The sequence below is a fragment of the Ipomoea triloba genome, chromosome 14 (assembly GCF_003576645.1).
Source record: "Ipomoea triloba cultivar NCNSP0323 chromosome 14, ASM357664v1".
Taxonomy (NCBI): Eukaryota; Viridiplantae; Streptophyta; class Magnoliopsida; order Solanales; family Convolvulaceae; genus Ipomoea; species Ipomoea triloba.
In genome coordinates this window covers 21,915,931-21,928,274 of record NC_044929.1, presented here as the reverse complement: position 1 = coordinate 21,928,274, position 12,344 = coordinate 21,915,931, and the positions used below count along the sequence as shown (strand labels likewise).

At 33.9% G+C, this 12,344-nt stretch overlaps 1 protein-coding gene across 1 annotated transcript; it reads right to left on the bottom strand.

Annotated features, from left to right (window-relative positions):
• Window positions 1-4,514: 4,514 nt before the first annotated feature.
• LOC116005337 (protein LATE FLOWERING-like) lies at window positions 4,515-5,175 on the bottom strand. Its single transcript, XM_031245618.1, has one exon. The coding sequence runs from the start codon at window positions 5,141-5,143 to the stop codon at window positions 4,631-4,633; it is 513 nt and encodes a 170-aa protein (XP_031101478.1). The 5' UTR covers window positions 5,144-5,175; the 3' UTR covers window positions 4,515-4,630.
• Between the last annotated feature and the right edge of the window lie 7,169 nt (window positions 5,176-12,344).

Sequence of the window (12,344 nt, the reverse complement as noted above, 5' to 3'; positions counted from 1 at the left end):
CAATTAATATATTATTGTGCAACTAACTTCATAACTCTTATTCACACGAGCACATAATTTATAAAATGCTACAACCACACGTTTAAGCTTGAGACTTCCGATGCAAGGAAATTTATTTCATTAACTTTGTTCTAACTCAGTTAGAGCTAAAATTGAAAATAAAAAAAATAAAAAAAAAAAAGTCTATCCAACCACCCCTTCTAGACATTTTAGTGCTCTAGACCAACAAAAATAGAAGATAAAAATGTTATGTTTGGTTCATAAGGATTAAGAAATACAATAGACACCAACTACCATGTAATGATCGAGAATAGCTAGCATCCTAGCTACCATTGATTATAAATTTAAACTCCGGTTGTGGAAGTTTAGATTTTTTTAACTTAAAATATTTGAGAAAGTATATAACAGATGCTATCTTGTAATGAATCTCGAGTAAAAAAAAAAAAAAAAAAAAAGTCAATAGGCATGTGAAGGTGGAATAATCCACGTACATTGTTGTCCAATAATCACGTACACTGATTAAGGAAGAATCCTCAATCCTATAAGTGTAAGCATATCATTTGCCTATCACGTGATCTTCTATCACAAACATATATGCCCCTATTACTCTATTAGGCTATAATCCTATCGCCTAATCACACTTAGCGCCACCCTATGACCCTACTGCATATTAACCACCCTTTAATCAACCTTTATCGCGAACATTGATGAGCTTAAACGGCTGACATTGTATATCTACCTTAAATAAATATTTTTTTTTTCCTAGGTTCCAAATTATAAACAAAGTATGCTTTTAACATAAAATAATATTATTTTCTTCTCCTAATATTATTTATTAATGTTGGCCACCTAATGATTTTTCAAAAATTAATGAGAAGCTTGCCTAGGACAAATTATAGTGTGAACTATAATCTACAATTCTACATTGTAGTATGAATCATTAACAAATGTTCATTTTTAATGTACTGAATGTTTATTATTTATGTAATATATCAAAAATGAACTTGTAATAAACTAAAACTAAACATACTCATTGTCTCATTTTATTGTCCTACTTACTATTCATTGGTCAAACCGAGTCTTTTTTTTTTTACTTATTTTAAATTTGAGATTGTGTTTAATAATACTTTTAGTGTAGTTTCTAAATATATAAATTTTGTATATTAATATCAAACTTAATATTATGAAAAATTAAATTAACAATAACTTTAATCAAGTCTCGTCAATTGAATTAGACACATAAAAATAAAATAACAATGATTGCTTGCGTAGCTAGCTAACATTGCGATATATAAACTACCTCCAACCCCAAAATCCCCACCCACCCACCCATTCCATGTTTCATTGTCTTTTAATTATTGAGGAATATTAATTTTCGCGAAATGATCGAGCGTAGCTTGCTCCGAAATTTGTGATTATGCGCCATGCATGGACTTTAATTTACCTCCATAAGGCCGCTTTACATTACATGCCAATTTTATGTCAATATATATATATATATATATATATATATATATATATATATATATATTAATTGCAGTTTCATTCGATAATATACAAACATTCGATAATATAAAAACAAATATGAGACAATATCATTTGAGATGAACTGTAGTATCAATTACAGAGCTCTGTTACGACTAACGACCGCCGTTTCTCCCACTTACTGAAACGGCGACATTTTGTGACCATGGTTCACAATCCACCGTATAACGATTGCATTTAATTAGCACACCGGCCAGATCCTAAAATTTAAGCGCACACAAAAAGTCTAATCCAGACATTCCATAATCATGGGTCTTTTTCCAATTCACATTTTCAATGGGATTCGAAGTCCCACATTACCGCCATCCGTCGTGACATCAATCATCCGACGAACATATTCTAACTCTCTGGGGCACCTATGTCAATATCTTTAATATTTGAGTTTGATGCCTCAAGGGGGTGGCCAAATGTATGAAGCATATATGATAACTAATAGTGTACGCATATAAGTGCATTATATAAATCATGAGTAGTGCACTGTCAGTTATTAACGGATGCAGTATAAACATTTTCAAATGCAACATCATAATTACAAAATTACAACTGTATTTTTTTTTTTTCAGTCATTAATCATCTTAAATGAATAAATGATATTAATTAATCTACATCCACGTTCTCACGAAACTACTAATTCTATATATATACCACAACCAAAGAAAACATGAGAAAAGAAAGCCAGATCATAGGACCAGTATCTTATGTATATATGATGGTGCATGTGTTTCCAGGTATTATGTATTATGCTATGCTTGTTGTAGCTCTCACTGGATTCTCAATAATATAATTAAATTAAAAGTGATAGATGATAGATGTGTGGCAGCGATTAATCCATTATGAGGGTATTTGGATAGGGTGTCAACGTGTCATGTATATGATTTATGGATTGTGTAACGCAACGAACAAAATTTCAAAATTGGAAGGATTTTGCAAGTAATATAAGTGCCCACTCCACATGCTCTTCTTCATTGTTTGGTCTATCTGTATCAACGTTATTAACACTGCTCCCATGTGATCACACTTTATTCCTTGTTTGGTTTCCATCTCCATTATCTCTCTGTTTTTTTTTTTTTTCCATTTTTTTCTCTTATAATTATCATGATGGAATCTTAATTACATTGTTGGCATTTCCGAATTTTCAATATATACATACCTAGAGAATCTATAGACTAATACCATTTGTTCATTTATGATGATCAATGACTAGAAATTAAGAAGAAAAAAAAAACAAAAAATGTTATGACATATTCAGAACTATAATAATGAATTTAAAAACTTTTGATAGTACATGTGTGGATAAGTAATAGTGCACATATATAGTAATAGTGCACATACATGATTGACTATTATATATTTTGAGTGCGTCAGTTATTTGCGGTCTTGCGGGTACACTATTAAGTGTTTTTTAAATGCATAGTCGTAATTATGAAAATATTATTATATTTTTAGTTCTTAATTTGTTATCATTGATTATTCTAGTTGGAGGGATGAAATTAGTGCACGCTTTCTTACAAGACTACTAGTTTTCACCTGAACAAACAACGTGATTACATACTATTATAAATGGATTGGTGAAAACTCAACTATTTAAATCAAATTAACAATGGATGCATGAACGTTAATGATTCTTTTTGGGTGCCATCTAGTAAGGTATTGTTTTATTTACATTTGGGGTGGGGTGGGTTGGGAAAAACAACAAGGGCAATTTTTTGTGTTTGAATTTATGTAGATGTTAACTAGAGGCCTAAGAAATGGCCCAATATAATCCAAGAGTGGGTTTGATGAAGTGGCCCATTCAATGGAAGGCCCAATTACATGTATGATTCTTTCCATGCCAACTATGTCTTTTTGGAGTAGTTATGTCATGGACCCGGGTCCACTTTGCAAGGTGGACTTAGGTCCATGTTTATAAATTTAGAACTCTATGTTCATAAATTTTGAATTCTATATTTATAATTTTTGAACTTTATATTCACAATTCATAACTTTATATTTAATAGTATAATATAATTTTTGAATCTATATAATAAAATTGTGAATATTGAGTAATGTAATTTTGTATATTAATATCTAAAATTGTGAATATAAAATTCTAAAATTATAAACATAAATTTTTAAAATTGTAAGCATGGACTTGGATCCACCTTGCAAGGTATACCTGGTCCATATCATAATTTGCCGTCTTTTAGGCTTCTTGTTCATGTACATATTAGTTGTTTATGTTTGGATACAAATTGCTTCTTTCTTTTAATTATCACAAAAAGATTTTGCAATTTCTTCTTTTCAATTTTCATGCTAAAATAGACTTTGGAATGTATGCTTCCAAGTTGCAACTCACCTTCACCTATGTGTCACAATATTTGGGCTAATCCAGGTTTAGTAAGTTGACCTTGCTCACTAGATATTATCAACAATAGTATAGGGTATAGCTTTTGCTTGTCATTCTAACATTGATGTTGGGAAAGAATGAATTTGTACCTGACAACAATAACTAAAATATAAATTGTTGTTATCTAATGTTGACAGAACCAAAAGAGAGGCCTGACCCATAATTTTTTTTTTCTAACATTTTCTCAATTGCGTAACACAAATATTTTATAGTACAACTTGTCAATGATTATATAAAAAACAAAATTTATACAATACACACTTTTAATTATTGACTGTGAATTTCTCTCGTCATGCAAAAAAGAATCAAATTCGAACGCGTAACACAAATTCTTTGAGTTTGTGAACGATTATTTAAAAATCAAATTTATACCATGCACACCTTCGGTTCAAGTATTGAATGTGAGTTGAGAAGAAAGTATTGATGGTAAATTTTTCTCATCATTTAAAAACATAATCAAAAATCAAATTTATACCATGCACATTTTCTATTCAAGTATTAAATGTGAGTGGAGATGAAAGTATTGAGGATGAGTTTCTCTGGTCATCCAAAAACAGAACCAAAAAAAGGAATGAGTGTTTTATTAGAAAGAGATGCAATGTGAACCAAAAATGAACAACCAAAAAAAAGAACTAAAAAGAGTGAAAGAACAGTCAATCTGATCTGATCTGATCTACCAACAACAACCTATTTCTTGGCCTATAAATGGAGAGACAAATCAAGCTTTTGACTCTTGTTGCTACTACAATCTCTGTCCTTACTAACACCCAACAAACCACCCTGCACCGGACATTCTTCACCAAACCCATTGTACTCATCACCATACAAGTAAGGATTCCTATTCAAGCAGCTCCCGAACCTCGGCGCCGCCGCCGCGCCACCGCCCGCCGCCACAAACCGGCCGGGGAACTGGCAGAGCGCGGCGGAATGGGCGGAGATGTAGAGCGGAGGGTGGTGGTGGCTGAACAGGCCGAGTGGGGTGTGGTTAGGGGCAAAAACCAGTGAGGTTTGAGGGAACGAAGAAATAGAATTGATTAGGCCATGATATTCATGGGGGTTTGCCCTTTTGTTCTTCCGGGCTGCACTTCTCTCCTTCTTGTGGGCATTTTGATGGCCTCCCAATGCCTGTGAGCTGTGGAATTTTCTAGAACAGTATAAGCATGGGAATGATCTTCTTATTGCATCTTCTCCATTTTGGGTTTGGTTTTCCATTTCTCTTAGGGTTAGAAAGAAGGAGAAGGAGGATGATCTCAATCTTTCTTTGTTGGAGCAGAGGATTCTTGGAGTTTAAATAGGAAGAGAGAGGGCAGGAGATGATGAGATATTTAGGGACAGGATTGTCTCTTTGCTTTATCTCTAAAGATTTTCTTTAAAGACTACAACTTTTGACCTTTAAAAGCTTTTATGGGCATTTCTAGAAGTGTTTAAATGATTTGGGAAACATAAAAGCTCGTGGTTGATAAAATTTGACTCTAAAATGTGAAATTTTTTCTGCTTAAAGAATTTCATACTAGGCCCGACAAGATACTAGAAATATAAATCGTAATGATTCAGTGATTCATCAGATGAGATTATACTGTTAAGTAATCTTGAATGAGACCATCAGTGTCCAGTGACACAAGATCAGGTATGAACTTTGCGTCTTTGGGTATAATCTGTTATTCAAGATAATTCAGTGGAGCATTAGATGAGATCATCATTGTCCAGTGATCTTGAATGAGACCATCAGTGCCTAGTGACACAATACCAAGTCTGGATTTTACGTTTTTGGGTATAATCTGTTCAAGAACTGAATGGGTTGTCAGTGGTATAAAACTGTGTTTAGTAGAAGTGTGAAGAACCAAGTTCAGTATTTTACTATTGAAACGTAACACTACCTGCTATATGTAAGTATAAATAAATAAATATATACTTTTTAACGTAATAGTAAACGCTTAATTAATTTCGACACTTCGATAACATAACTACCCATTAAATTATATTATAAACCAAAAATTTGATATTTATAAGATGTAATATAATAATTTGGTCTTTATATTGTGACATAAAGTCTAATTAAATAATTAAAGAATTTTATCTTAATGTAAAATTTGCCCAAAGAATGTATGTACATAAAGGGAACAGAAGTTGAGAGAGTTCTTGAAGTTGGGCATATAAAGGAGTTATGTTGTGGTCAGAAGAAAAAGCAGAAGTAGAAGAGATAGTTGCAGATCAGAAGTTCAGAAAGTGAGTTGGGAAATGTGAAGAGAGGAGGTGAGTGTATATGAAGAATTATTAAAAAGTGTGCAAAGAGTGGGGGGTGGGGGGGGGGGGGTAGTATGGGCTTGAATTGGCTTGGGAACAGATGCAGAAGAGATAAGAGAGGAGATGAGTGGGGGAATTGGGAGATGATGATGATAGTGGTGATGATGATGATGAAAAGTATCTCTCTCCAATGCATTATATGTATATTGTTTCATATATAATATTTGACAGTTCATCTATCTGGTTTCATGACTGCACTTGTTTGTGCAGGTGACTTTTACTCCATTCATGCTTTCATTGCATGCAGAATCAATGGGATAATGTCAAAACTAGTTAATGCAAGAATTGGGAGCACAACCTCAGCTAAGCTAGTTGAATAATTGGTTGGAGATAAATACTCATTCACATACTTTTTTAGTTTGAGTCGATCAGCTATATATTTACCAACTTAGATTGATTTACTTTATTGTGGTTCTTTACTGGTTAGAGTTACAAGCGAGCTTCACCCAAAACGCACATTCTAAACTAATTTACCTCGTTCTTTGTAGGCTAGAGTCACAAAACAAACTTTACTTACATAGAAAGAGAATCATGGTCTAACAAATAGACAAACATTCTCTTTGTAAGCTAGAGTCACAAGACACTTCACTTACATAGAAAGAGAATCTTGGTCTAACAAATGGATAGACGTTCTCTTTGTAGGTTAGAATCACAAGACAAACTTCACTTACATAGGAGGAGAATCTCAGTCCAACAAATGGCCTAGGCAGACATTGTGAGCTAATTTACCTCAGTCTTTATAAATGGACAAACATTTACCTCGTTCTTAATATGGGCAAACTGATTTACCTAGTTCTTTGTAATTGGACAGACATTATAAGCTGATTTACCTCGTTCTTTGTAGGCTAGAGTCATCACAATAAAAACTTCACTTACATAGAAAGAGAATTTCGATCCAACAAATGGGCAATCCAACTTAGTACCACATTCACTAAAACTCAATCTCATTGCCTCCCATTTGGAAGAGTCACGCTTAATTGGTCACAAGGTTATTAAAATAACCCAACTAACTTAATTAGCATTATTCCTAAATTCAAAACTTTTTGTTTGTTTTAATATCGAGTTTGAATATCTATTTCGTTTCAGCTAAAGGGGAGGGCGGAGAAAGTATAAAAGTATAAATGCCTAAATGGTGCAACCTAAGAGGTGATAATAAATAAGGGTTATGGGGGCAAACAGCCACTAGTCCTGCTAGGATTTGGGTAATCTGACAAGTGCACCGCCAAAGGCCATGCATGCAACTTGTCAACTTTCGCCCATTGGCTGCATGCATGCATGCGGGCGGAATCAACACATTGCACCAAAACCCATTATATTACTGGCTTGTGGTCCTTCCCTTCCCCCCTGCTGTCACCCTGCTCTGCTGCCACTTAACCCACTACAACCTTACCCACACACCTACCAACACGACAACATCGATCTCAACTCAACTGATCAATCAATCCAATTAAGTTAATAGTTTAATTTCGCCGATCAATCTGAATGCAAAGGAATCCAAGGAAATGAATTTATATCCCGCTGCCACTACTCGAGAAGCTTTAAGTTGGATCAAAGAAATGAACATGGGATAATATGCAAGTGGAAACTGACTCGCTCAAGGTGGTTCAAAGCTTGAAACAAGGCAACTCGGAGTCATCTTTCCATTTGATTGTTAATGATATTAAAAACTTAGTGAGTAAATTTTCTCATGTGTTTTTTATCTTTAGTTAAACGATCAGTGAATCGGCCGGACTACTCACACTATTGCTAAGCAGTCTGTTTCTATGTTGGCTTGTTCGAAGTGATTTTCTAATCCTCCATCCTTTCTTTGTAATGTTCTATTTTCGGACTGATTTAATATATGTTATGTTGATTTAAAAAAAAAAATAAAAAAAAAAAGTGTAGACCGCCAATGGGTACCTCTCCCACCCCACGTGGGACGAGTGCCTAATGTACAACTGCAACTCACTGCCACGCCTTGCCTCCATCTGCCCAATTCCCAGTCTGTATGGTTTCTGCCTTTCTGCACAATGGAAAATGCTCCGACTAATCCCATGTCCTATAGCTTGTCATATATATATATATATATATATATATATATATATATATATATATATATATATATATACATATTAAAGCTTTTATTATTTATTTTGAGGTGATATCAGATTATCAGGTAGCCATGGATGCTAATAAGCACCTTAATTATATTTTTCATGTAAATATACATGCACAAGAGAAGTATAAAAGTAATAATAAAAAAATTAAGAACTCACTACAAAAATATAGATCTAGTAACACCCGCAAGATCAACAAACAACATCTAAAGAAATTTAACCCTTAACTTGCAGCCCCAGTATGGGGTCAATATCACTTGAGACAAGTCAATGTGAATAGCAGCCTCTGGGTGATCATGGTTAATAATAGAATAGAATTGGTATTTATACTCCACACTTCACCATTGAACAGAAGATTGATCTCAACTCACCAACTTACCATAGAAGATCTCAACACGTACACCCTTGTATTTTATCCTCGTGTTTCTAACGTGCACCATTTGTTAATATTTGAATAGAAGAAGTAATTTCCACTAGAACGACTCACGAGTCAGTCTGATTAATGATTTTATGATATTAGAATCATGTTCCATCTATACAAGAATCATAATGATTATTGATTACATTTGTATGATACATTAATTTTAATTATCCCTGAAATTTTTTTATGCATTCTTTGTTTAACCAACCAAGCAATCTACGAAACAAACATATACAGCAAAGTAATACTCCATTGCATATACACACACAATTATTAGAACTTAACAAATCGTCACCATTCCACGAATTAATCTGACCGTATGATATACAAATCGTCACAAATTAATACAAACAAACCCTACCGTCACCTTATTAATTAACTGGCCGTCGCCTTCAAATTATTGAAAGCGTCGCATCTCCTCCTCACCTCGCCGTCTTTTCCGGTCTTCACCTCATAAACGCTCACCTTCTCCATCACGCGCGCGAACGCGTCGAAGAACGCCGTCTGGTTCTTCGCGTACAGATCAACGTACGGCCTCGTTCTGTTGTCGGAGAACAGCGCTTCGTCGGAGGCCAACAGCCCCATGCCGTTTTGCAGGTTGACGTAATACATGTTGTCGAACTTCCCCGGCGTCATCACGTCATTGAACGCCGACATGCCCTTTTGTTTTGTGTAATTGGCGCACAGTTTTTGTAGCGCGTGGGCGAAGGTTGGGCGTAGTGTGGGGTCAACCTGGTGTGGAACTTGTATATTAGGATCACAACTCTACAAATAGCTATACAACGAAATAAAATAGGCTAGTAGTACTAGGGGTGTAAACGAGTCGAGCTCGTTAAGAAGGGCTCGGCTCGACCTTGAGTTCGGTAATTTTTGAGCTGCTCGAGTTCGGCTCGAACAGCTCGATTGTTCGAGCTCGAACATGAATTCGAGCTCGAGTTCATGCTCAAACTCAAATTTTGAACTCGGATTTAACCTGGTTGATTTTAAATTCATGTTTCAATTAAAAATAAATTATATATATATATATATATATATATATATATCGCAAGCGGCTCGACGAGCCACGAACCTAAGACATTAGAGCTCGAGCTCAAATTTGACCGAGCGGTTCATGAGCTGCTCGGTTCATTTACACCTATATAGGCTACCAACGGCAACAACAGTAAATTATATCATGGACCAGGGTCGATCTCGTCCAAAACAATGTTGTTTTGTCACAATTTTTGTTTTTCCTTTATATGGACTTAATGTTCAGAAACTCGAAGCTAAGCTTAATGTTTAAAAACTATACATTATAGGTTCAGAAACCCAAAGCTAAGCTTAATGTTCAGAATCTATTCATTATAGGTCCAAAAACTCAAAGCTTGATGTTCAGAAACTAGACATTATATGTTCAGAAAATCAAAACATAATGTTTATTAATTAGACATACTAGAACATTAACTTTGTTACATGTTCATAACATGTCTTGCATAAATTGAATAAAGCCATTAAGTGAAGTTGAAAGATTATCTTTTATCATATAATCTATTATTAATTTGCTATGCAATGTAAATATTTTCCCCAATCCCCTATGCCCAATGTTGCTGTAACGATAAGGCAACATGCAATTTGGTGATCGATCAAAATATTGAGACATTATTAGTCTGAGATACATAGAGATCAGACTAATGACACTCACATTATTCTTTGACCAAGAAGCATGAAATAGATGCAACTTTTGATAATATCTATGATGACGTCGGAAAGGAGATGAATATTAGGAATGTTAATGAGTCGGGAGGACTACATCCATCAGTCGGTGCACCTTATATTTTCTTCACCACCTCAACTCGCATCGAGTGAACTTTTTCGAAATCCACCTCACCCCACTGGGTAATTATATTACTGTAGATTTATTTCATTTTTTGGAAGATGTGATTTATCTTCTCCATCTATCTTTGTTATTTTATTTTATTTTTTATAATAAATTTGTTAATTGAAAAGATTATTCCGTCCTAAGTTATCCCTAATATAATCATTGTGGGCAATGAAATAGCATATATTGCATTATTTTCCCAAACATTACAAAAACATAGTAGTAAAACTAATAAGTTGTTGGAGTTGGATGTGATTTGGTTGAGGCCTATACTACTCTTTAAAGAAGAGTTAAGTAATAGTTGTTTTACTTGTTGGTTTGTCTTTAGTCATTGCAAAAAGAATTGAATTGTGGGGAGAGTGACATGCAGTAAAAAGCTCTTTTAATTTCAACTACCTTGATAATGGAGATGCATGGGAGATGAGCCCCAACAGGAGAAGGTAACCCACTCATCAGTTTAAGTAGAAAGAAAAATGACTTTTTTTTTTTTTTTTCACTTTTAATCTTACCACTATTGAATCATTTTCACATTTGGTATGATCCTTGAGTATTAGTTTTTTCATATTTAGTCCCATAATTTTTAAAATCTTGTCACATTTAGTCCTACAATTTTTAAAACATTGTCACATTTGGTATTCTTGCTTAATTTCCAGTCATCGTTGATCAAATTTGTGTCTCTATATTATTGAACATGAGTGCATAATAGTTAAGTGACTTATCTTGAAAGACAAAGTTATTATTTTCTATGACATTTTTCAACTAAAAAATGTGGTCACTGATGTTCATAAATTAGGCCGTATGATCAAAGGTGACAAGGTTTGTGAAAAATTAATAATCAGAGACCAAATGTAAAAATGACTCAATAATCGTGGGATCAAAAAAAAAAAAAAAAAAAACTCAACAAAAAAAAATCTTAAATTTGGGTCTTAGAGTAAAATAATAAATGTTGAAACTACTTGTCAATAATAATGTACCTTACTGTCCAAAAAAAGAAGAAGTAATTATCGACGGCTTGAAATACATCATAAACCTTATTTTTTTGTTGCTTAACGCATTTTTTTTTATAACACATGTTTCTTGGATTTGTCAAACTATATCTCAGACCCCATAAACTAGTCTTCAGACCATGGGGAGGTAATTCAAGTTAACCTAATTTCGAGATTCAATACCAAAATATGCACTTCTACAGTTCTACATGCTCACAAGAAGTCCAACCTAAACCTAAACCCTTAATGTTCATGACAAGAATCAAACTTCTACATGCTCACAAGTAGGCTACTCCCATCCGCTAAACACGTTATTGATGTCGGAAAACATTACATCACTAATTTGAAATTTTGTTGGAAAATGTCGCATACCAATTTTCATTTTCACAAATTTCATTTGAAAATTCTGTCAGTACCTAAGGGCTAAGAAAAGAACATGCTAAGCCAAATCGGTACATACCTCTTTTCTAGTTATGTGTTAACTCTTAAGTTAATGAATTATGTTGCACAAAAAAAATGGCACTCTTTTAGAGTTTCCATGCATTATAGCTAATCAACATCGTGACCAAAACCGCGCATTGGGCATTCTCATCACAAGGCCTATGAACCAAAGCAGTTTCTTTCTTGCTTTGAAAGGAAGTAACAATTATGAATTACCCATATGTTATATAGTTTTCAATTATGAGAATTACTCCCTAATGTGATAAATTACTTGAGAACTAACAGAGGAAAAAAAAACACACTGCAA